Source organism: Hipposideros armiger, unplaced genomic scaffold (genome assembly GCF_001890085.2).
Source record: "Hipposideros armiger isolate ML-2016 unplaced genomic scaffold, ASM189008v1 scaffold_29, whole genome shotgun sequence".
Lineage (NCBI taxonomy): Eukaryota > Metazoa > Chordata > Mammalia > Chiroptera > Hipposideridae > Hipposideros > Hipposideros armiger.
This window is the reverse complement of record NW_017731379.1, coordinates 3,872,392-3,900,006: the sequence shown is the minus strand read 5'-3', so window position 1 is coordinate 3,900,006 and position 27,615 is coordinate 3,872,392. Positions and strand designations below refer to the sequence as shown.

Here is a 27,615-nt window from a genome sequence, read left to right as displayed (position 1 = left end):
TATATGTGGTCCGTCATTGACTGAAATGTCGTTGTGCAGTACATGACTGTACTTTTTCTTCAAATGCCTTCTTGAAATTCAAGACATTGTGTATATTAAAAGGAAAAAAAATTAACTGGGTAAGAATAGTTTCCTGAAGTTAAGTTCAGTGTAACTAAATCAATAATTTTAAATGTATATTTAAAATTTTTAGGCTCCCCTAAAAACTATTTGCTGAATATTAAAATTCAAATGAAACAAAACAAAACAGGCCAATTAACAGGGAGAGACAAAGTAAGCAGATGAAATGCTTCAAGAACAACTTTCGATGCAACTTGATGACAAGTACCAATGGAATTTCTAGGCGGAGAAGGGCAGGCAACAGCTTAACCATATCAGATTAACCATAGAACTGACTTATTCAGTTTGATGAGAAACACCTACAGAATAGCAATCTCAAATGATGGGGAGGAAAGGGGATGATGTGTTCTGGGACTTATATCCAACTGTTGCAGTCCTATGTCATTGGCTATATGTAAATCTGAACTCAAATGCAATCTGGTCTGCTTATGTGTAAATGGACTAATGTGAAGGAACAAAATACAGGAGAAAATCTAAATTTTGAGTTGGCTGGTCAGATAATGGTTAGCTGTGGGTCTTCTGACTGAACTGAAAATATGTCAAATGGTCATGTTTTCATGATTTTACTCTTAACCTGTGTTCTTTTATTTGAGTTATTGGAATGCCTTACAGCCTCACAGGGAAAATTGTTAAATGGCTAAACTAACTACAATTTCATAAACAGAGCATATGAAATGTTAAATTAGATTAAACATATTATAATTATAGTGTTTATAAATTAAGCATATTCTAAGATATGAAATTATAAAACATTGATTTAAAAACTACTTCCAAAGTACAAATCTTAATGAACCAGAATCCTTAGAAAAAGGAGTATTGGAATTAAATTTTATTGTTAGTTGGTGTTAATTCTTTAGTATCACAAGGATGGTTTATTGTAACCCTCTTGAATGGTTTGTTTTTTACCCATAAAATCATCATCTGAATTCTGATGGTCATAGATAAAAATTTTATTGTTTGAAGGTAAGCTTCTACAAACACTTACTGAACTGAACACCTTTATGCTACACTTGTTTGACAAATCAAAAATCTTCTTTGAAACTTTAGCAAATTTTGACTTTTTTTTTGAGTTTCATTTATTCCATTCTTTTCAACTTTCACTTGTGACATCTATCATTGAAAATATACCAGTTCCCAGAGTTCTAGTGAAATAAAAATTTATTATAAGGAGTAAAGTAGCAAGACTAGATCTACATATAACTCTGATCACAGATATTACAGTAACATTACATTAAATTTCACTCCACTTACCTACCCAGGGCCTGGTTTAAGGCCCTGTATGCTTGAATTTCATACCATTGACGACCAGGTAAAAGACCTCTCAATTCTGAATGCTGGTCATTATATTGTCGCTTTAGATTAACCTAATTATTAAAAAATATATTAAAAATACATTAGATAATTAAAGCTCATTAAAAAAAATTATATTAACTTCTAACATTTCAAACATCATTTTATTAAGGTAGAGAGATTTTTGTTTCGCAGTACTAAATTTGTTTCAGTTCATTTAAAACGTTTCTATTCATCCTAACATTCCCTGAATTCCTATATGTTCATAATTAATTTGATTTGTGGTGATGTCAATCAGTTGCACTGAAAAATAATTTGCATAATATAAAATCATAAGCTTTCACTATACATGGAGATATGTTCAATAAACGTAGTCATATAATCACAATCAGAATGTAGAATATTTTTATTATTCAAAAAACTTCCCTCCTATCCCTTTTCAGTTAATCTCCTTCACTGCTGACCCTGTTTACCAATGATCTGCTTCCTGTTTTGCCTTTTCAAGAATTCCATGTAAAAGTCGCACGATATGTAATTGTTTGTCTTTTGTCATTTAACATAATGATTTTGGAATTCATTCATGTTGAAAAGTACATCAGTAGTTCATTCTTTGAAATTTATGCAGTCTGATAATCTCTGCTTTTTAACTGGGAATGTTTAGACCATTCACTTTTGATGTAATTATTGTTACAATGTGGCTTAAATCCACAGCAACAGAATCCACATTCTTCTCAAGTGCACATGGAGATTATAGGTTGGGCCACAAAACAAGTATTAAGAAATTTAAGAAAATTAAAACCATATGAACTATATTTTTCAACCACAATAGTATGAAATTAGAAATCAGTAACATGAAGAAAATTGGAATATTCATAAATAAGTGGAAACTAACACACACCTGAACAACCAACGAGTCGAAGAAAAAAATCAAAAGACAGTGAAAAAAAAAGATCTCAAATAAACACTCTAAGAAACTAGAAAACTACCTTAAGAAACTAGAAAAAGAGCAAACTATCTCAAAGTTAACAGAAGGACACAATTATGATAAAAGCAGAAACAAATGAAATAGAGACTAGAAAAAAACAGAGGAAAAATCAATAAAAACTAAGAGTTGGTGTTTTGAAAAGATAAAACATAAATTTTTGCTAACCAAGTAAAAAAAAAACACTCAAAATTATAAATGAAAGAGTAGATTAAAACTCATAACAGAAATACAAAGGACTCATAAGAGACTACTATGAACAATTATATGCCAAATAATTAATAACCTAGAAATGGATAAACTCCTAGTAACATACAACTGACTAAATGTTGCCATTTAGTTGTCATTTACACCAAATGACTATTTGGTGAAGATACAGAAGATCTGAACAGACCTAAAAAAGTAAAGAGATAGAAGTAATATTTTACAAATCTCACAACAAAGAAAAGCCTACGACCAGATGGCTTCATTGGTGAATTCTACCAAGCTTTTAAGGAAGAATTAGCATCAATCCTTCTCAAATGTTTCTGAAATACTGAAGAAGAGGGAACACTTCCAAACTCATTTTAAGAAGGCAGCACTACTCTCATACTAGAGTACGAGGTAAGATAAAAAAAATATGGTGAAAAAAAAATTTTTTTTAAAGAGTTTATTGGGAAAGTGGGGGAAGTGAACAGTGTTGGGGAATCAGGGAAGGGGAACAGACATGTTGCTGTCCTTTTGTTCTTCAGTCTAGTTGTGAAGGATGTCACTTCACTGGCCCATGTTGGTATTGTGATCATTGTGCTCTTCATGGCTGAGGCAGATCGGTCGCTGGACATTGGACGGCCACTCACGATGGCTCAGGCGGCTGCTGGCAGCTCATGCTGGCTGCCCGCCACTCATGGTAGTTTATGGCAGCCCACTGCAGGCCCACTGCAACCCCATTGCAGCCCCACTGCAACCTCTGCTGTCGCTGGCGACTCACGGCAGCCCAGCTCCAGGTCGAGCTGTTGTTCACCATCTTAGCTGTAGAGGGCGCAGCCTCACTGGCCCATGTGGGATCCGAACTGGTGGCCCTGCTGCTCAGAGCTCATGCTCCCAAGCCAACTCTTTTTTTTTTTTTTAAAGATTTTATTGGGGGAATTGGGGGAGGGGAACAGACAAGTTGCTGTCCTTTTGTTCTTCAGTCTAGCTGTGGAGGACGTTGCTTCACTGGCCCAAGTTGGCATCATCATTGCGCTCTTCCCAGGCGAGGCAGATCAGTCGCTGGCCTCTAGACGGCCGCTCATGGCGGCTACTGGCCACTCACGCTGGCTGCCGGCCACACACGGTAGCTTATGGCAGCCCACTGCAGCAGGAGCTGTAGCTTACACCGTTGCCGGTGACTCACGGCATCCCAGCTCCAGGTTGAGCCGCTGTTCACCATCTTAGCTGTAGAGGGCGGTGTCACTGGCCCTCATGTGGGATCCGAACCAGGGCCCTGCTGCACAGAGCTGGCGTCCCAAGCCAGCTCTTAACCAACGCACCAGTTGGTTGGACCCCAAGCCAACTCTTAATTGACAAGCCACTTGGCCGGCCCCCTTAATGTTTAAATTAAAAAAAAATTTATTATAGTAAAAGATACATTGCCATTAATCCCCCTCAAAATACTCTCCCTCACTTCAAACACACTTATCCCATCATTCTTGTCACTTTCTGAGCAGTTCTGGAAGTCCTCTTTTGTGAGTGTCTTTAGTTGTGCTGATGTGGCTGCCCTGATGTCCTGAATCGATTCTAAACATTTACCTTTCATGGTCATTTTGACTTTGTGGAAGAGCCAGAAGACACACGGTGCTAGATCCAGTGAATAAAATGGACGAGGACACACCATCATGTTTTTATTTGACAGAAATTGCGGTACCAGAAGCAATATGTGACATGGAACCTTTCCGTTGTGATAAAAACATACGGTGAATGCTATTGCTGAATGTCATCCAACAGAAAGGCAGGGATCTTCAATACCAGAAGCGGCGTGTAAAACCTTAGTTAACAGTGTGTGTCCAGTTGCAACTTGTTCGGTGCAGTCGGGTGTTAGCTATGGTTGAGAGAAGGTGTGTTTTAAAGTGTGTCATAAATCATTCTCCATCATGACAATGCTCCGTGTCACCCATCACTTCTGGTATATGGCAATTTCTGTCAAATAAAAATATTACAGTGTAAGTGGCCGGGCGAGTGGCTCAGCTGGTTAAGAGCTCGCTCAAGAGTGCGAGCTCTGAGCAACAGGGTCCCCGGTTTGATTCACGGCCCGAGTTGAGCTGCCACTGAGCTGCCAACAAGATAGCAGGATGGCTCAGCTAAAAAAAACAAAAACAAAAACAAAACATATTACAGTGTGAACACATCCACCTTATTCACCGGATCTGGCACTGTGTGACTTCTGGCTCTTCCACAAAGTCAAAATGATTCAGGACATCAAGGCAGCCATGACAGCACAACTGAAGACATTCATGAAAGAAGATTTCTAAACTGCTTCAGAAAGTGGCAAGAACAATGGGATTAAGTGTGTTCAAAGAGAGGGGGAGTATTTTGAGGGGGATTAATGGCAATGTGTCTTTTACTGTAATAATTTTTTAAAATATTTAAACATTCACCATATTTTTTTTATCACACCTCATATAAGGACACTACAAAAGAAAATTACAGGCCAATACCCCTGATAAACACAGTTCCAAAAATCCTCAACAAAATACCAGCAAACTAAATTAAACAGCACATTAAAAGAATGATAGGGTGGCTGGTTAGCTCCGGTGGTTAGAGCGCAGGCTCATAACACCAAGGTCACTGGTTCGATTTCCACATGAGCCAGTGAGCTGCACCCTCCATAATTAGATTAAAAACGACTTGACTTGGAGCTGATGGGTTCTGAAAGAACACACTATTCCCCAATAAAGTTAAAAAAAAAAAAGAATCATACACAGTGATAAAGTGGAATTTATCCCTGGAATGAAAGATTGGTTCAGCACCCAAGAATCAATAAATGTAATACACATTAACAGAATAAAGGATGAAAATCATATATTCATCTTAACAGATGCAGAAAAAGCATTTGACAAATTCAACATCATTTTATAATAAAAACGCTCAATAAATTAGGTATGAAAGGAATGTCTTTCAATACAATAAAGGTGATGTAGACAAGCCCAAAGATAACATCATAGTTGATGGTGAGAAGCTGAAAGCCTTTCCTCTAAGATCAGGAATAAGACAAAGGTGCCCAATATCACCACTTCTCTTCAGCAAAGTACTGGAAGTCCTAGCCAGAACAATTAAAATAGAAAAAGTAATAAAAGGGGCCAGCCGAGTGGCACATTGGTTAAGAGCTGGCTTGGGACGCCAGCTCTGAGCAGCAGGGCCCCGGTTTGGATCCCACATGAGGGCCAGTGACACTGCCCTCTACAGCTAAGATGGTGAACAACAGCTCGACCTGGAGCTGGGATGCTGTGAGTCGCCAGCAACGACGTAGGCTGCAGCGGGCTGCCATAAGCTACCGTGTGTGGCTGGCAGCCAGCGTGAGCGGCCGGCAGCCGGTGTGAGCTGCCAAAAGCCACTGTGAGTGGCCGTCCAGAGGCCGGCGACAGATCTGCCTCATCCGGGAAATGCGCAATGATACCAACATGGGCCAGTGAAGCAACGTCCTCCACAACTAGACTGAAGAACAAAAAAAAGGACAGCAACTTGTCTGTTTCCCTTCCCCCGATTCCCCAGCGCTGTTCCCCTCCCCCAAGTCCCCAATAAAATCTTTAAAAAAAAAAAAGAAAGAAAAAGTAATAAAAGGCAACCAAATAAGAAAAGAAGAAGTAAAATTATCTGTTTGCAGATAATATGATCTTATATGTGTTGGAGAGGCTGTGGAGAAAAAGCAACCCTCTCATACACTGCTGGTGGGAATGTATATTGGTAAGCCACTATGGAAAACAGTATGGAGGTTCCTAAAAAAATTAATAGAGCTACCGTACAACCTAGTAATCTCTCTTTGTGGTATCTACCCTCCAAAATTGAAAACATTTGTTTGTGAAGACATGTATATCTCTATGTTCACTGCAGCATTAGTCACGGTAGCCAAGACATGGAAACAACCGAAGTGTCCTTCAATGGATGATTGGATAAAGAAGATGTGGTACATATATACAATGCACTATTACTCAGCCATAAGAAAAGATGAAATAACAAAAACATGGATGGGTCCTAAGAATATCATGCTAAGTAAAATAAGTCAGATGGATAATGACAAGAACCATATGATTTCACTAATATGTGGGACATAAAACAGAAAACAACAAACGAACAAACAAAACAAACAAAACCTCATTGACACAGACAACAGAATGGTGATTACCAGAGGGGAAGAGGTTTGGGGAGGTTGAAGAGGGTAAATGGGGTCAAATATATGGTAATGGATGGAGACTAAACTTTGGGTGTTGAGCACACAATGCAAAATACAGATGATATATTATAGAATTATACACTTGAAACTTATATAATCTTATTAACCAATGTTACCCAGATAAATTTAATTTAAAAAATCAGCAGAGGACCTGAACAGACATTTCTCTGAAGAAGACATACAAATCGCTAATGGGTATAAGAAAAGGTGTTTAACGTAACTAATCAACAGGGAAATGCAAATTAAAACCATAATGAGATATCACCTCACACCTGTTTAGATGGCTATTATAAAAAAGACAACAGATAACAAGTGCTGCCGAGGGTCTAGAGTAAAGGGAACTCTTGTACATTGTTGGTGGGAATGTAAATTGGTAGAGATATTATGGAAAACAGTATGGAGGTTCTTCAAAGAATTAAAAATAGAACTACCATATAATCCAGCAAGCCCACTTCTGGGTATATATCCAAAAGGAATAAAATCACTATCTTGAAGAGATGTGTGCAACCCTATGTTCACTGGAGCATTACTTACATAGTGAAGATATGGAAACAACCCAAGTGTCCATCAACGAATGAATAAAGAAAATGTAATATGTAATATATGAGGTTAAAAAATTAAGTTCACGAACTATTCCTAGAAAAAGTGCTACATACCTCATTGCTGAATATCACTACAGTCACCTTCGAAGTACTCCTCTTGGGAAGCTATGCACCGACACCAGCACCTAGTCCACCCTTCAAAGCAATTTTGGAACTCTTTTTCTGGAATGGCCATCAGAGCTGCCATTGTATTACCCTTGATGTCTTGAATATCACCAAAATGTCTTCCTTTCAATATTTTCTTTATCTTGGGGTAAAGAAAGAAGTCACTGGGGGCCAGATCAGGTGAGTAGGGAGGGTGTTCCAATACAGTGATTTGTTTACTGGCTAAAAGCTCCCTAACAGATAGTGCTGTGTCAGCTGGTGCATTGTTGTGATGCAAAAGCCATGAATTGGTGTAGAAAAGTTCAGGTGATTTAACTTTTTCACACAGCCTTTTCAGCACTTCCAAATAGTATTTTCAGCACTTCCAAATAGTAAACTTGGTTAACTGTTTGTCCAGTTGGTATAAATTCATAATGAATAATCAATCCCTCTGGTATCAAAAAAGGGTTAGGAACATCGTTGCAACAAGTTCGCGAACTTAATTGTCACACCTCTTATATACATATATAGTAGAATATTAGCATGGGTGAACCTGCAGAACATTATGCTAAGTGAAATAAGCCTGACGCAGAGAAAAATACAACCATGATCTCACTTATATGTGTAATCTAAAAAAGTCAAACTCATTGAACCCGAGAGTAGAATGGTGGCTGGCAGCAGGAGATGGCAGGGAAGTTGGAGGAAATGGGAGATGTTGGTCAAAGAGTACAAACTTTCAGTTAGAAGATGAACAAGTTCTGGAAATCAAATATACAGCAATAAAAACAATGTACTGTAGACACACAAAATTTGTTAAGATAGTAGACCTTAAGTGTTGATACCACACACTAAAAAATGAGAAACCATGTTAAGTGATGAATGTGTTAATTACTACCTGATTGTAGTTGTTTTACTATGTATAAGTATATCAAATCATATTTTATACCTTAAATATCTACAATTTTTGTCAATTATACCTCAAAAAAGCTGGGGAAAAAAATATATAATGCTGTAGTAAACTTTCTACTGGCCTTGATCCTGATCTTAGAAAGCTGGACCGCTCACCTCCTGATTAAAATTTTTTCATGGTCCCAAACTATGATAAATAACATTGAAATTAAAAACTGGACAAAAAGTTTTGTTATCTAATATACAATGAGCTCATACATAATTAATAACAAAATATGAGCCACGAAAGAGAAAACTGAGTAATGTCTGAGAAAACAAGCCATTAAAGATAAATGATAAATGCCTAGTAACCCACATGAAAAGATGCATAACTTTAGTAGTAAACCAGGAAATGCAAATTTAACAATTTCATTGTTTTTATTTGTAGAATACTGAAAAATATTTACCAAATGTGCTTATATTTTCCCACAAGGACAGATAATATGTACAAGGATATTTATTGCATTTTTGTTTGTATTGAACAATAGGAAACAATTTAAATTCCCATCAGATGGATCAATTAAACATACTACATTTACTGAGATAAATATTGAGTTATTAAATGAAAATAAATTTATGTTCTGAAATGGAGATTTAGCCAATATATATATGTATTTTAAGTAAAACACATACACACACAACTATGTATCACGCTGGAAATAAGGACCACAATTTAGAGCAATGACAATTATAAACCAGCCCCCACAAAAGACTTAAACCGAACCCTGACATGAACCACAGGGAAGACAGTTTAAAGACTGTGTATTTTGAGCTTTTCCCAGATCTCCTCTAACAAATTGTTAAATTGTGCCTATACGGGTTCAAGATGATCAGCTACTGATTGACCTGCCTACAAAAAAATAAAAATCAATCTTCTTCAGAGAATAACAGAATCCAGAATTGCTATTAATGTACCATCTATAATGTCCACTGTACAATAAAAAAATATTAGAAAAATGTGATTCATGATCAAAAGAAAAAGTTAATAGAAAAAAATTAACAGTTAATAGAAACTAATCTAGAAAGGGCCGAGTTATTGGAATTAGCAAAGATTTTAAAGCAGCTGTTATAAATATATTTAAATAACTTTAAAACATATGGTTTAATGAGTGAACTTTGGGAGATCTCAGCAGAGAAGTGGAAACTATAAAAAAGACCCAAATGGAAATTCTACACCTTAAAAATACAGTAACTGAAATAAAAATTCATTGGATGACTTAACAGCAGATTGGAGAAGGCAGAAGAATTAGCTATTAAATCTTAATACAGATCAATAAAAGCAATGAAACACATCAATGAGAGCAAAATAACTTCATACTTGCCAAAGACACTGGTATAAAAGAATCAAAGCATATAAAAGCAGTCAGCAATGATCTAAACAAATTTAAAAGTCAGAGTTGAAACAGTACTAATGCATTTGATATGATATTTAGTGCCTCAAAGGCTCCACTATTAAAGAATATCAAGAATCTCTCACTTTTCTGAGTGACTGAATGTACATCCATTTTCTATCTGGGTACTAACACAGAGAGACTGTGTTAAATTAAACTTCTATTTCTTTGCTGGAAAAGAAATAATAAATTCTGCTATTTAGTCACTGAATTTGATATTATAATCATATTCCTTATCGAAGACACTCAGAATATAGGCATAAATTTACATTCCTATATAAAGCAGTGTCACACAAAGGGTACTTACATACCCAGCCTTCATCTGGTCTTCATAAAATTACATAGTCCCAAGAGTGAACTACTTTTATACAAGGTCACAGCGTATGGTATACCCAATTCAGTCTGACCTATTCAAATCTATAAGTTAATGGGTTATTTCCTGTAAAAAGTAAAATGCAAGTTCTAAGTGAAAAGAAATTAAGTATTATGATTTTAATTTTTCATACACTAATTGAATGAAAAAAAGGAGTTATATTTTAAGTAGCTCTCAAGAATGTTAGAGTCAAGCATGCCTCAATAGAGCTTTAAAAAAGGAAACTAAATTAAAAAGAATGCTGTAGAAATATTAAAAATATAATACTTAAGGTAGAAAAATTTATAAAATGGGAAGAAGAAATTTGGGGTAGCTTAAAGAAACTTTCAAATTCAGTTCCACATTTACAGTTTTGGCTGTGTGCAAGGCATCTGCGATTGGCACTAGAAATACAAAAATAACTTCAAAATATTTTCTGCCTAGCAATAACTTACAAAGAACAGGAAAAAATATGAATACAAATGACCATCAAGTAAATATAAATGTTAACTTTGATTACAATAGATAGAAGTAAGAGGAGCTAAAGAATGAAGACATGCTATGAATTTGGTGCAAGAGTAATGAGAGCCTTGCATGGAAAAACAAAGGGAATGAAAAAGAGGCCCAGTTTGTAACACATTGTGGAGCTTAAGAGCTTAAGTGACAAAGTAGATTGGGGGCTTATTAATCTTATAAGGGGGCTTATAATGAGGGCTTATAAAAGTTGAAAAATGACTCCAAAGTTTCCAGTCACTGAGAGAAGCAATCCAGTAATTCACCAAGAGAAAACAAGAAGAGAAGCCTAAGGAAGAAGATAATTTGGGTTAATCCATGTTAAAGAAATAATTTATAAACCAAGAACAGAAATTGACAATGAGCTAGGTAAACAGAAAGTCAAAACTGGCAATGTTGGGAACCAAAAATCTTATTAATAATGAGTGATAATAATATTTATTGAGCTCCTATAATGCTCCATGCACAGTGTAGTGCTTACTACATATTATTATCTCATTAAATCCTCACAAAAGTCTTAAGAGGTAGGTATTATTACTGCGTTTTACAGATTAGAAAAAGGTTTAAAAGATTAAGTAGCATGTTGAACGTCACCCAGCCTGTAAGGCGAAGATCTGGATTTTAATCTGGGTCTGTCTGTCCCCAGAGCTTACTCCCTTAAGAGTGAAACTCAATAGGCAAAACACTATATAGCTTCTCTGAGCAATCTTAGGTAAGTCAGTTCTGTTATGGCTTCCTTTTCATATTTGAAAATGGAATGAATAAAAAAATCAAATTAAAATAAAAAAAATGATTCTCAAATTCAATGACAGCAATTTATTCACCTATACCAAACTGCTAGTATTGTAAAATCATAGAAATTGACTACAATTCCTAGCAACTAGTTAAACCAATGAGAAACAGTAGGAATTGCTCCTTTCAGTTAGTCAGCTTTTAAAGATCCCCTATGTAGTATTCCCTGACAAGTACATCAAATAGTATTTTTTTTAGTACGAGCCTAATTAAAGGTACAAAAGTTATTTTCTGGGAAAAATTTTGGACTTTGAAGATAAATGAACAACTTATGAAGTTGTGGAACTACTCAAGTAAAAACAAAGTCTCCTCAATACAGTCTCTATAATACTATTAAGGCTTTTTACTCAAAAGACATGCTTTAAGAGAGAAAACAGATGAATACACTTCTGAGAAGTAGCTTCCAAATTGGTAGGTAAGAAATTTTATTTCATATTCCCTCACAAGAACCTGTCAAATTTCTAAATTAAATTTCTAAATTTCTACAATATAAGGAAAAGTAACTTTCCTTTAAGTATCACAGACTGTTTTTAAAAGTAATATAAATAGTAAATAATATTTAAAAAATATTTTATAAGAAAAAATACTTTAAAAATTCTATCCAACTGAGAAAAATATACATTTCCCACATATCTCTGAAAATGTAACTAAGCAGTTTCTCTATATTCCTCAACAGTATTCCACCCTACCCCAAAATCTGGCATTTATTCTTTGTCAGAAATAATAGCTTAAGGGTTTTCAAAATTTCCAACACTATATTCAAATACTTTATAATGATCACTCTGTCTATGACAACTGTTGCCTCTAGAAAGCATTAGTTATAAATAAAATATTTAGAGACAATGTAGCAACTATTAGATTAAATAAACAAAATGATCTCTCCTTGGTCTTTTATTTTTCATTAAAATGAACTAACTTTTATGTATGACTATATTATTTCCATTTCTTGTAAATTTTCAAATATTCTTTATAATCCAAAATGGCTTTTAAAATACTGCCAATATTTTATCTACAAAAATTATTTTAGGTGAGAAGAAAAATAAACTTTTGAAAGTAGATATATATATAAAGGTTAACTTTGAAATATTTTTTAGTATTTAAGAAACAGATTTTAAAAAAATAATAAAAAATTATCTCTGGAGAAATATTTAATTAGGGAAAACAAAACTAAGGGTTTGGAAAAGGTAGGAAGCCAGTACACCTCTTTTTAATGACACCAGAATCTATTTCATTGTACACTTAGGAATTATCGGGCACAAAAAATCAATGCCCAATTTAAAATGACATAAAGCATATGTGAAAAAGCCAGTTTCTCCTGCCAGCAAATAGCCTAAATGTTAAGTAAACCAAATGCTGGAAGGGATTAGTTGAAATGTCAAAAGACAACCTTTTACTTTTACCTGCTCATCCTTATAAACACATTCTCATCCTTTAGGCATGCTTTCCAAACAAATAGTTTCAATGTGCAGCAGCAAAAGGCCCATGGCAAGCTCTGCCATCTTGTAACTGTCAAAGAGATTAGTCTTTGATCTATTTGGGAGGTCATGTCCACATTCACAATTGCTATACAGTTTAACAATATTATACCTGTTGACCAATGCTTCTTTAATGCCCAATGAGACCGGCATTTTATATTATGGAAGTTAACTGTGAATGTTTTTTTTCTAAGTTTTGATAGAAAAGTAAACACCATAAACTGGGCTCAAGTGTGGTTTGGAAAAATGATCTTTTAGACCAGTTAACATTACTTTTCAAATATATTTTACAAGGCTTTCCCAAAATAGACAGCTAAATTTAATTGTACACTCTTGAAGGAGTTTTAAACGATTTGGTGCCCATCCCCAATAGATTGGTGTATGTATAATTTTGGAGTGTGTGAACATGAACAGCAGAGAGATGGTAAGTTATTTTATCAGAGGTTGCAAACTGAAGGCCCAAAGTTTGTTTTGTGTGGCCCTTACTGTAGCTTAAAACAATCTGAACTATTTGCCAACCCTCAACTAGCTCACTCATTTAAATAATCCGTTTAACTTCTATAAAGCTATTTCAGATGTTGCATTAATTCATAAAACGGTTTTTTTCTAACTGCAGTTCAAAGTTCACACAAAATGAACAACACCCTCAAAATGGTAGATTCTAGAAAATGGAAAATATTTCTGCACTAAAACTAACCTGATATAAGATGGGATCCTGAAAAGCAAAGATAGACAATCAAGACTGAAGTGGTACATAGAGAATTATGCAAAAATACCCATATAACATCCAGACAGCAGTTATATGGTTTTGAATTCTGATTTTACCATTACATTATAATATACTTGAGATCAAACAGTAAGTTCCTGAAGTCCTCCAATGACTCGGTTTTATTGGGGACAGTGTAAGTAGTACACTACTGATAGCAGTAGTATATATAAAATAACCAAAAAGATTATACTGTATATGTCAACAAGAAATCTAAGTCACAATTTTGAACATTAGATTATTTTTTCAACTTATTCGAACCCTTAAATAGCTCTGTTCAAGAACAGCCTTTTATAAGTAGCTTCTGAAGAAATAAATGGTCTGATAAACATGAGGTAAGACTATAAATGCATCTCTTTACTACTGCCTCATATGAAAGAAGGTGGAATTTATCCCAATTCATACAAATATGTATTATGGTTTCAGTAATAAATGCCTTCCTCAAAGCGATCAACATAGGCAGAATATATATATTTTTTCTTGTATGTAAGCTTTACCACAAAAGTTCAAGCCTCAAAATAAGACTAAGAACAATCAGCTAAACTTACTAATGAAAAATATTTAGAAAACTTTGCCTCAGAAAAATAAGCACATTTGTCTAGCAAACACTCAAGAAGAATAGTTTTATCTTTAGCCAAGATACAGGGCCTAAAACATAAACATTTATAGCAAACCAAATCTGGAAGACAGAGACTGTGCATTAGAGGCATTTACTGCTCCATATCATCACAGTGTAAACACTTTTATCAGGGTATCACAATATAAATTCCAATGGTTAGAGTTCCAAACTCAGCATAAGATCTTGTATGTGAAATAATTTAGCTAGATAAAAGGAATATAGCTGGTTTTATTTCATCTGGCATATTTTCAAGATTTCTGAAACACCAAGTTAACCAACTATAGTATATATATATTTTTAAATGGGGAAAGATGGGTTTCTGCCAAGAGTTAAGAAGCCAGGCTCCCTTTTAGATTTAAAAAAAAGAACATTAGAAATGGTTTTCAATTGTTACGTACTTTCCTTGTTACGTTAGGAATTGACCATAGTAATCTACCAAGAAATAAGAATTAAGACATAGGAAAGTAACAGACATAGTAGTAATAATATAACTTATCTCACATATGCTTTAAGGCTTTTTAGCATATGAGATAAGATACATTTTGCAGAGAAATCTGTATTAAACTTTGTGTCATAAATTGTCTGTTGAAGAAAATAGCCACAAAATTTCAAACAAAAGAACAAAATATATTCCCCTTAAATCAGGCATCTCTTATTCTCAACATATTCAACCTCATCTGGTTATAATAATTTAACTACCATCCAGAATAGTTTATTGGTAATTCAGTAACATTTAAACAATTCTAAATGAATGTTTTAGATTATAATAATGCAAAAACAGCATTAGATCTTAGTTTTTAAAATCATGAAAATAATTTGTCAAGATAAAATCACAGGAAAAAAGCAGAAATTAATATTTTTCTATTAAAAGGGAAAAAAGACAATGCTTTAAGACATGCAAGAAACTTTAACTTTAATATGCTTATTCTGTAAAACACTAGTTAAAAAAAAACTTTTTTAGAGAGTAATAGGCTTTGTGGCAATTTAGTTATGCTATCCACATAAAATATTGCCCAGATCAACCTGAAAATGCTTACATTATCAACTGTAGAAAATGCCACACACACACACACACACACACACACACACACACACACACATATTTCTTCCCTGTGAGTCCATTTTAAAGGAAGTAGGTGAAACAAAAAAAGCACATGGCTTGGAGGCAAGGATCAGATGCTTATTAGATGTTTGACCTTGTCCAAGTCACAGTATCCCCAATTTAATGCTTCCTTTCTCCATTTCCTCCTCTGTAAATGAAAGAAAATAATTCCTGCGAACTGTAACTAATAGGGTTGGATGAAGAAATAAATGACAATGGGCATGAAACAGTAAAGTATCACATCACAGATTAGAGGTATGTGGGCTGGAGAGTCATTACTTATCCCATATTTTTAAAACCCAGTGTAACTTTCGGTGTGCTTTGCATTTTGTCCTATTATATTGCTGCATTCATATAAAAAAAGCCAGTGGACTGACAGAGACAAGGTAGGCCATCTAGCCAATGGTGGCTGGCCATCTACCTTAGACTGTTCACTTGAAATTAGGGTTTTAACACTTGGACCAACTCTCTATGAAGGTACTTAACCTACACTACTCAATATATAGACACGTTATTTTAGGTGGCTTATAAAAAAGTTTCTTTGGCTTCTGGAACGGCTACTTTTTCATCAGATATCAATGAAAATATGTACATTGGCAGAACACATCAAGAACAGTGTTCAGTTTTTGATACCTTTTTCTAAATGACTTCTGTAATTGATCTTAATTTTTCTGAGAAATTATAACTAACATTAGCACTCTTTAATATCCTTCATATTTTTTTTATCACTTTGCAACCTATGAGCTGTATTTGAAGTAGAGCTATATAAAATGTTAGTGGTGTAATCTGCAGAATGAGTGCATGATTGGTCCTCTATTAGTCTAAATATTATTCATTCATATATCTTACAATCTAGAGCTTCCTTTGTTAAAGTCGTGAGACTTGAACATATGAGAGCCACATAACTATGAAAAAACACTTCTAGCAATAACAGCCAATATAATGAAATATTATCTCACGTAACAAAGTAATGTGACACTGTAAATAGAACTGTAGGCTCTTTAAAGAAATGAGCTGATATTAAGAGGCTTTGTTAAGGAGAATGAGTAGTGTTGCATTTAGCAAGTGACAGAGACCTGTACCTCCTCCTATATAACCCTGAAGGATGGCAAGATGTCTCACAGAAGAGGCTTGTGGATGCTAGAAGATGCAATGCCAGGAACTGTGGTCTTGAGGGGGGTTACATAAAAGTTCGGTAACAATGGCGGGCATGGGAAGCAGAAGCTAATCCCAGTGAGGGGAAGCTCAGATTTACATGATTAAATACTGTAATGTTTAAAAATGAACATGAGCAAGAGAAAGTGTGCATGGAAAAAAAGATTACTTTGAGTACTAGACAATACTGAAAATATATTTAAAACCTTAAAACCCTGCTTATCACCTCCACAGCCCAAAAAATAAATTATGATACTTTGCCATAGATTTTTATAAATACATTCAAACTTAACTTTCAAACATAAATACATGTGTGATTTAAAAAAAAAGTATTACTTTCTACCTTTACAGTATTATTGTGAGGAATGTTTGATTCAGAGCTTCTCAAGTGTGCATGTGTGAATGTGGCAATAAAGGGTATGGGATCGTAACACTACAGTCTCATACTCAAGAAGTAATGAAGGGCTGTGGTTTCAGGAAGGCAAAAACCAAAAAACAGACATTTCTTCTTTCCTGGCCTCTTAAAAACTGCCCTCAATTAAAAGACAAATGAGAAAGAGAAAAACAGTCACCATCTTCAATTAAACTAAGAGATATCTGTAACCTCAAACTCCAGTACATAAACATGAAAAGCATATGGACAAATGGTAAATGGCAAAGCAGGGACGTGCAAGTTCAAACCCAAGCACCCAAGAGCCACTGATGGGAAATAAGCCAGTTAGGCCAGCAAGAGTCCAGAAGGGTTCAGGAAATAGATGCACAGGGGAACTGGGGGAGGATATGGACTGCACAAATGAAACAGTACACAAGAAGGAGAAGGAAGATTTGAGGCCCAAGAAACTTGGGATTCCATACAGATGATAGGTCAATTAAAATCCTAGCATGACAGCAAAGGGAAATCTCAGGATACTGGCAGTGAACTGGGCTTAAAGAGCAACTTTGTGCTGATTGAAGTAGGAGATCAGGAGGCTCCAGAAAGGGAGGTCTTCAGGGGGGAAAAAAACCGAGCTGACCTATTATCTGACAGGTCTGATAGGAAAATTGAGAGGCATTGTACCGATTTTTAAAAGGGTGACAGAGATTTATTTTAAAGATCTTTCGAAAAAGAGAAAATGGGGAGGAAGGTATTATTAATGCCAAAAAAATATTTAAAAAGTTCAAGAAAGGAAGGAAATCATTTGACTAAAGTGAACAATATTTTCAGTCATGATAATGTGAATATTGGTTATGGATTTAATAAAAACTTGTGATAGGACTACATGGGAGGATAAAAGAAAAGTAAATAAGCTAAATCCTTATTTCATACAAGAAGCAAATAGTTAATATTTAAAATTGATTAAAGATAAAATATGGAGGTAAAAGTACCAGATGAAATAACTAAAAGAAGTAAAAGTCACTGCCTCTCAGAAGCAGGGGCTGGGAGTGGGGTAGAAGCCAAGGACTGTTAATATAAGAAGCCATCTACTGTATTTAGTATAAATTAGGCTCTTAGTAAAAGCTTTATTGGACTTTTTTCAACTTGATAAAAATAATTTAAAAATAAATGCAGATTGTTAATTTTAATTCATGACATGCTCTTGTATATCTCACTATAAAGCAATGGCGCTCAACCAGAAGATACTGACAATGTCTGGAGACAGTTTTTGTTACCACAACTGGTGGGGGGAGGAGGGTTTGCTACTGGCATCTAAACATCCTACAATGCACATTGGATATCACTCACAACAAAGAATTATTCTGCCTAAAAGGTCATTAGTGCCAACCTTGAAAAACCCTGCTATAAAGTAATTTTAAGCAACAAATCTGGAAATTTTGATGTGATAGGAAAATACACTATGAGTTGTGTAGCTTATTGTGCTCCCTGGCACATTGGGGCTATTTGTCCCAGTTAGAAAGCATAAACTGAACTCATTCCCAAGGTATCAAACCTTTAATCTCCGTGAAAAACAAGAAAGACTGATATTGTAAACACTGAACAGTGATGTCTACTACAGCTTATGTTATCTGAGACAAGGTTTTATAGCTGGAAAAAAATCAAATCACTTGAAGTCCATCTGCATATCTGAACCCTTGTAGGCTTCAGGGGGATCTAAGTAAATAAATTAAAATCCACTACAACCAAAATTCTACTCTGAAAAAAAATTAAGGTTGTTTTCAGAGGAGTTAAAAATAAAAAACAATTCCACCGCTTCTCTTTGGTTAGTGCTGCTGACTACTGCTCTGTGCCAGCAGAAGTAGTTAAGTGTCAATCAACCTTACAATCCCAGGGTGATAATTTCACTTTTAAATCCTTCCAAAGGGTTTAACTTGTAGCTATATTCAGACATGGCTTTTTTTCCTAAGGAAATACAATGGCATGATTATTGGGAGAAAAAGAAAGAAAAAGGCTATTAACCAAACTTGCTTAAAATTTTGTGATTTTAAATGTTTCCTCCCTTGATCCCCAAATATTCCTTTAAGAAATATGGGAAAAATGTTTTGTTTTATTTTTAATTTTAAAATTAAAGATACCTCAGCCATTCATCCATTTACTCTGTGGTTCGTTTGTTTGTTTTTCAGGAGGCATAGGAACCAAAGGGTTTGGTTATTCTCATTTTTTACTGTCCAAGGAAAATCACAAATTGTCAACCTAGATGGCATACTTAGATTTAAATTAGATTTTAATTTTGGAGTTTCAAGATATACTTAGAACCTGCTTTAACAACACTTTTATCTTAAAAAAAACACACTGGAAAAAAACGGTTTAAGTAATTGAAGAGAAACTCATTCTAGACCTTTAGAGGTGACAGCTTTTTCTTCCATATCTGTGATTTGGCTAAGTGTTTCCAATAATTCCAACAGCTAGTTGCTGGACTCCTAAATGTTAAATTTTAGTATTATGGCTCTTTAAGTTTATATATACGGCCGTTTCCCATGGGTAACCACGTGTTATTGTCCAGGGTAGGTCCAGGTGGGTTTCTGTATCAGACGCTACACTATAACAAGAACTCCATTACAAGCTGACCTCAGGCTTTATTCCTGGATCTAATTTCCCATAACTTAGAATAAATTCTTAAATCCGTAAAATGGCATACAGGGCCCTAAATGATTTGACTCCTTAATACCTTTCTCAGCCTTTATTCACATGCCATTCTCCCCAAATCACTTGCTACCTCAGCATCTTTCAGTTCTTGGAAACTGCTATCCTCTTTCACACCTTAGGGCCTTGGCATATGCTGTTCTCTCTGCTGAGAATACTCTTATCCATTCTTTGCACCTACATACCTCCTAGCCTTCTTTCCTGTGTCAGCTTAAGTATCACTTCATCAGGAAGTCTTTCTTTACCCCCAAGACTAGGTCAGGATCCTGTTATACATTCTCATAGTTCCTGTGACTTTTTCTTACAGCCGTCACCACAACTGTAAGTAATTGTTTCTTTATTATTTAATGTCAATACTCCTGACTAGACTGTAAGCTCCATGAGACAAGTGGCTATAATCTGTGTAGTGTATCACTGTGTCACCAGAGTCTATTAAGTAATTGGTATTCTAGTCAGATATTTAAAAAATGGTTGTTACATTATTCTGAATAGTCTTAATCTGGATAGTCTTGTAATCTGGCCTTTGATGAGGCCATTCCATTTTACCAAATGTTTGTACGCTTGAATCTCAATATAGACAAGATTCAAATCTCATCTCTCTGGCCCTTCCATCTATTTTAGGCAAATCAGTCAAAGTAAATGAACATTTGGATGAAAGTGAAAGGTGTTGCTCAGCTTCACTTTCCCTAAGCATCTGGACAACCAGATCCTATCCCATCAAAATATCCTGTTACATGTTCAAGTCCTTTACTAAACTATAGACATCACTAGTACAGAGATAGCATCTTGTTAATTTCTACATCCATTATATTTAGTACAAATTAGGCTTTTAGCAAAAGTTTGTTAAATAATGAGTAAATGAATGCTAAAACACTCAAAATCATTAACACAATTATGAAAGTGGTTCAAAAGTAACGTGAATCTACTCAAAATTATTAAGAAAGGTTTTGTTTCTGCAATCATGTTTGTTTTGACATACTATAGCCCCTTGTATTCCTGCCTTCATTCATCTACTCATGAATATTCACACTGCTGTCAAAACAACAAGAAAAATGAAGGAACAATACCATTCTCTTGAAAAAGAAACGTCAGATTTAAGAATCTAATACTGCCATCATTCAATAATATTTTGACACTTGAAAGCACTGGTTTAATGTGCACTCTATTTTATTAATGCTATTATCCTTTGGGACAAGCAAAGGATTACAGCCTTTTTCTGAGGTTTATAAAAATCCAAGAATGCATGGAAGCCTATAAATTTATATGTGTTTGTTATAAAGTCAATAACTAATTTAAAAAAAACTAAAATAAATGCCTAAATTTTTTTATCATGAATGTAATTTTTCAAAATTGATTAAAATAATACCCTCAAATATTTCAGTGCCTTCAGAACTAAGTTACCTAAACAAAAAAAAATAATTCATAATGGTCATTATACGCCAATACTAAGATAACTAATCAGATCGCTATATGAATTTTAAATAATTTCTAAATGAAATAGATTTTGGTAACTCTACATATTATATTACTAAAGAAAATCAACATACAAATATAAATTTTATTATCTTTATAAATTATTTTAATCATTGTAAGAGCAAGTCTCATATTGATTACCATCAAATTTTATTAACCCAATTATAAAAATCTAACATACTACTTGAACAGTTTTAGAGTATAAAAATTTTTAGCCACAATGCCATAATTTTACGAATTTTTTCTCAGAGGCGTAAAGGGACAATACCCACGAAGGAAGAATATTTCTTATGTACTCCTAAACTATGCTAAGGAATACAAACTAAAATGCATTTTTAACATCTAAGTGTTGAACTTTATAATGCCTCAGAAATGATGACCATGCTACCAATTTGAGATGTAGGTGCCTGAATTATAAAGCTGAGGGCTTTTGTAGTTTTTAGATCATACTAATTGGCCAAAGGATTTGCTTTAGATACCCATTAAAAGGGCAGCCTTGTTATACCATGACTTAATTGTATTAAAAGAAAACTTTTCTTTTAGTTATATTTTCCTACCAACATCTGATCATATAAAGGCCTTGGTTCACTCTTCTGCCCCTCAAATACTTTGGTTTAGTGCATGGAAAGCTTTCCTTTTAACTATTACACAATTAAGTATGTCCTTATAGAATGATCAGAAGCATCTGGAAAAGGTAGAAGTGAAAAAAATCCTCACTGGGAAAGTCAGCTTAATGCTTGCCCTTCAAAGTGGCCCATTATCAACATTTCATAGTGGGTTTCTTTATTTTCAAGTCCCTGAGGTATGTGCAATAAATTATGACTTGAACTAAACAAGTCACACTTGGCTCCAAAATGAAATTTTCCTACCTCTACTTTCTAGTCCCCAAGGTGGGAAGAGGAAATCCTGGTCACAGCCAAAAAAGTCATATTTTTGGCTCTAACATACATTTTCCTGCTTCTCTAAAAGCCAAACTCTGCAATTGAGACTACAAAAGTCTTAAGCTAGTATTTTAAACTGTATTTTAATTTTTACTTCCCTAATTTGTGCCTCAAATTTAAGAAAAAATTTTAGTATCATAAAATTAATGTCACTGCCCAATTTTTCCCGACTCAAATCACTTTTCTGACTCAGACACCAATCTTAACCTTTTAAAATACGAATTCAAATAAAACAGAGAAAATAATGCAGACTTAGATTGTTTCATTTCCATAAGTTAGAATATTTAAGGCTTTCATTTATAAATAACTTCTACTTATTCTTGCATGATAGACTGAGTATTAACGTAAAAGAAAACTATAAAGTCCTAAATTGTGGTCCAGTAATTTGAAGCCCTGTGTTAGTTCTGGAAGAGCCATTTATGGAAATCATTTAGATCATCATATCATGTTACAAAATATGATAATATGGCAGACAAATCCTAAGGTGAAAACCCTAAGGTGACTCCCAGAGAGTCATGTCTTGTATAATCCTCTTACCTTGAGTGAGAGCAGAACCTGTGACTTGCCAATAGAATACGGCAAGGGTGATGGATAGTCACTCCCTTGGTTAGGTTATATTATAAGGCAAAGGTATGGGGAAGTTAATCCTGGGATTAAATTATACTCCATTTTAGTAGGCTGGATCTAGAGAGTACCTTGTTGGCTTTAAAGAAATAACCTGCCATGCTGTGAGAGGGTCTATGAGAAGGTCCTATATCAAGAAACTGAGTAGCCCCTAGAAGATAAGAGCAGCTCCGGGCTGAAGAGGTCCTACCACCATAAGAAACTGAATTCTGCCAACATCCTGAATGAGCTTGGAAAAAGACACCAAGATCCAGATGAGAACACAGCCCAGTCAACACCTTGACTGCAGCCTTGTGGACCCATGACCTCTGACGATCCAGCTAAGCCATGCCCAGAATCCTGACCCATGGAAACTGTGACATAAGAATTGTGTGTTGGGCCAGCTGAGTGCCATGTTGGAAGAGTTGGCTTGGGAGCGCCAGTTCTGAGCAGCAGGGTCGCCGATTTGGATCCCACATGGGCCAGAGTCGCTGCCCTCTACAGCTAAGATGGTAAACAACAGCTTGACCTGGAGCTGGGTTGCTGCGAGTTGCCAGCGACTGCATAGGCTGCAGTGGGGCTGGCCGGCAGCTGGCATGCGCTTTTGTGAGCTGCTGTGAGACGCCATGAGCGGCTGTCCATGGCAGTCGAGTGACTGCCTCACCCAGGAAGAGTGCAATGATAATACCAACATGGGCCAGTGAAGCAACGTCCTCCACAACTAGACTGAAGAACAAAAGGACAGCAACTTGTCTGTTCCCCTTCCCTGATTTCCCAACGCTGTTCCCTTCCCCAATTCCTCAATAATATAAAATAAAACAATTAAAAAATTTAAAAAAAGAATTGTGTTTTTTAAACCAATTTGTTTGTGGTAATTTGTAATACAGCCATAGTAAACTAATATAAAATTGAGAGACAGCCAGTATAATCAATATTATGTTCCATTTATTATGTTCTATTATGTATTAGATAGAATGTAAAATGCTATTGGAATTAAGCATTCCCTTCTACAACTCCTGTAATGATTTATGATTCTAACAATGTATTGTATTTCCTCATTTTAAGTCATATTAATGTTTATTTATGTCCTTCTCATTATCATCTAATAATGATTACTACCATTATCATGCCTAATTAAAGTGTCTAGGCATGAAGGGTTGTTGTTTTTTAACAACAATATCAAGTAAAACAAACAACAAAACCAAATGTTATTTTAGTTTGTAATGCCCCTTTTTTCCTATATAATTTAAAAGGCAAATGCATAAAACAATAATTATAAATTATGTTAATGAGCACATAATGTGTGAAGATACAATCTATGACAATAACAATATAAAATGTGAAAAACAGAGATTAAGATATTACTTGTAATCCCCAAAGTAATACTAAGGAAATAATAAATATACACAAAAGGAAAGAAGAGCATCAAAATAGTACACAACAACAACAACAAAATAGTACACAACAAAAATCAGCTAAATACAAAAGAAGGGCAATAGTGAAGGAACTGAGAAATAAAAAGCACATAAGACATGCAGGAAACAAATAGCTAAATTGTAGAAGTAAGTCCTTTCTTACCAGTAGTTACCTTAAATGTAAATGGATTAAACTCTCCAACTGAAAGGCAGAGATTGGCAGAACGAATTACAAAAATATGATACAACTAGGAGATGTCTATACAAATTTGAAGGCATAAGGAAGTTAGACCCTTATCTTACATCATATATAAAAATTTATTCAAAATGGATCAAACATCTAAATTTAAGAACTAAAACTATGAAACTCTTCGAAGAAAACATTTGGGGCAGATCTTTGTGAACTTGAATTTGGCAGTGGTTTTCTAAATGACACTAAAAGCATGGACAACAACAAAAATAAAGTGAACCTCTTTCAAATTTTCAAAACTTTGTTTCTTTCATATCCCATAGAAGTGTACAAATATATTCAATAACTTGCTTGATCATTTATGAATTTTAAGAAACCATCCATAATGATGCTCTGATTTATTTCAGATATTCAAATATTTCAGGTATTGACTGCTGTATTCTCATCATTTCCAAATGATAAAAGGCCTTCTTAATTATTAGAAAAATGGCATACCTACACTGTTAAAGCTTATAAACATCAGTCTTTTAAATGGATGCCTTACAAAAGATGGATGCCTTTAGTTATGATAAAAACACCAGGACTCCTTTTTGAAGCCTTAATTCTAAATCCTTGGCCATGTGTGCTGGAAAATACGCACACCTACTTAATGCTCCTGACTTTGGGCTTGGGCATATGGCATGCTTTGGGCAAAAGGTTAGTAGAAGTGATATAAGTGGGTGTTTGAAAAGTGCTTGTACAGTCAAGCCTGCACTCTTGTATCTCTACCATTGCGATGATAACATGTTTTGGCTAGTCTGTTGGTCCACGAAGGAGGAGATATACATGTAGAGCAGAGCTGACCTAGTTGAGCTCAACATACAATGCTCAAACCATAGCAGGGTGAAGAAGCCTAGCTTAAATTAGCCGAGCTGCCCAGCCCAGCCCAGCCCAGATCATCTACTGCCCAGCCACCTGTAATAAATGGTTGTTGTTTTAAGTCTTCGAATTGTTTGTTACACAAGAATGGCTCCAGACATATGGCAATAAGAAATACACTTCCCTTACATCTGGTTTTGCCAGTAAAGAATTTCTCTCTTTTTTCTTTTATCTGTCCCTTGTCCTTGCAACTTGGTCTACTCTTGGGTCTATCCTACATGGCCCTTTCAGGAAACGATAGGGATACTTGGCAAAGTAGGAAAACTTCTTTAGAACCACCATCCTCCTCCCAGACCTCACTGAATCTTCTGTTATCTTGTTGTTTTATACAATAAGAACCATTGGGATTCAGATAAGCAGAACTATGCCAAGCAGGACCAGTACTGAGGAATGTCAGTGCAGGTCTTTTTTTGTATGATAGACTGAGATGCTATGCCTGGGGAGAACTTACCCTGAGGAAATAAAGCATCAAGAACCCAAGGTCGGCATAATAACAATGCCCAGAAACACAGTTGTTGGGAGTGAGGGTAGTGAAAATAGAAAGTAAATCTAATTTTTTTTTCTTCACAAGTAACATTTCATTTAATTTTAGAAATTTTCAAAGAATAACATAATAAACACCTGTATTCTCACCGTATTTTCTTGAAGCTTGTTTTTTACTAAAACAAACAAACAAGCAAACAAACATTATAGAAAAAGTCCCTTTGGTAACTACCCTCAATATCATTGCTTTGTCCTCTCCTCAGACATAATCACTATTATGAGTTTGATGTGAATCCTTTCAGGTCTTGTTACTTGGTATTTAGTACAACCTAGTATTATCCATAAACTTATCTTCTTTTACAGCTGTTGAGACTCATATATAGGTCCAAAGAAGAGAGATGATACAAACAAAAATGGAAAGAGCTATTTTTAGGAGAAAAAAATCATTTAAGACATTGGAAGAATGTGTCATAAAAAAAAGGGGAAAGGCATTCTTTCCACTTCAACAAAGCAGCATTAGTGCAGTAATATAGGGCCAAGGTAAAATGATAAGACATTAGAAAGTGACAGTCCTGCTGCCAACAGCAGTGACATCAGCAGCACTCAGCTTCAGTGGGCTGTAGCACTAATGCTGTTGATGGTGAACACAGCAGTTTTCTTGAGTGGATGTCAACTGAACCCTCAGTAGCAATGGCCAGGAGCCCCGGGCAAGGTCATTCTCAATGGTAGCACAGGTGGCTGGAGCAAGGTAATGGAAGCCACCAAAGGTGAGTGTAGGCTGAGAGGATTAGATACCACTTCAGGATTTTCAAATATTTTGAGGAGGTACAGAGGTTAGGGAAGAGCAGGGACTAACCAGAGATATACTGCTTATTACTGTTAATATTATATAAATTCAGTGTCTAGTAAAATATTAACAATAACAAAACTTTACATCTGGAGGTTTTAAAGGAGATAACTGCCTGGGTAAAGAATTCCTGCTTTGGTATGAGACCCTAACAGGTTGTGTCCCGGGAAGAGGAATATAAATTATACTCAATGCAGTCAGCTCAGTGGCCAAAAAAACCTTAATTCTTGGGCTCAGATTGCTAGCATGTTCCAATGCCTGCAGGACATAAACGAATATACTCCCTGATGGGAGATAACACCACCTTAGGCTTCAAATGATTGCTACAAATAGTTTTTCAAATATAATGTTTAGCAAACAATCAGTGATAATGAAGCAAAACTCCCTGTTTCTGGCCAAGACCAGAATAACTGGTTTAGGGATATCCCTCCCACTGTAAATAACTATAAAACTGGACACAATAGATAAAGGGACTGCTTTCAGGGAGGAGACACCAGGCACCATAAGACTAATCTTGGAGATAAGAGAAATCCATTAGGTGAACTCCATGATTCTCAGCTCTCTTCGTGGGTATAATTTCCTGACAACAGCACAGAGCACTGAAGTACAAGCAGAATATGGTGGTCCTGCTGACTTGAGGTGGAAGAGATCACAATTTGGAGCAGCTAAATCACTGCAGTCTGCAGGGCATGGCAGTCAAGAGAAGGGAGCTAGATAGGAAAAGAGCCCTAGAAAGTGGGGACCCATGTGAGTCTGTGGCTAAGAGCTTGATAAAACACAAATTGCTGGGCTCTACTTCCAGAGTTTCTGATTCAGTAGGTCTGGATGGAGCCTGAAAACATGTATTTCTAGCAAGTTCCTAGGTAATAATGATGCTCCTGACCTGGGACCACACTTTGAAAATCACTCTTGTTGAACAAAAGACAGCGTAAGTTAAAAATAAAATAAACCAGTATCTACTAAACCTTTCTCACTCATTCTGAATCAACAAAATATTAAAATAAAATGTCTGAGGATACATGAAAAACATTTAATTAACACAAAATCAACAACTTCTATGATAAATAAAA

The 27,615-nt window shown here is 35.2% G+C and overlaps 1 protein-coding gene across 1 annotated transcript in view; it reads right to left on the bottom strand.

Moving 5' to 3' along the window:
- Positions 1 to 27,615, bottom strand: part of BRIP1 (BRCA1 interacting DNA helicase 1) — a 172,320-nt gene that overhangs the window by 19,286 nt on the left and 125,419 nt on the right. Inside the window, 1 exon segment of the mRNA XM_019636606.1 lies at positions 1,376 to 1,484. Within this exon segment, the coding sequence (XP_019492151.1) occupies positions 1,376 to 1,484 (109 nt within the window).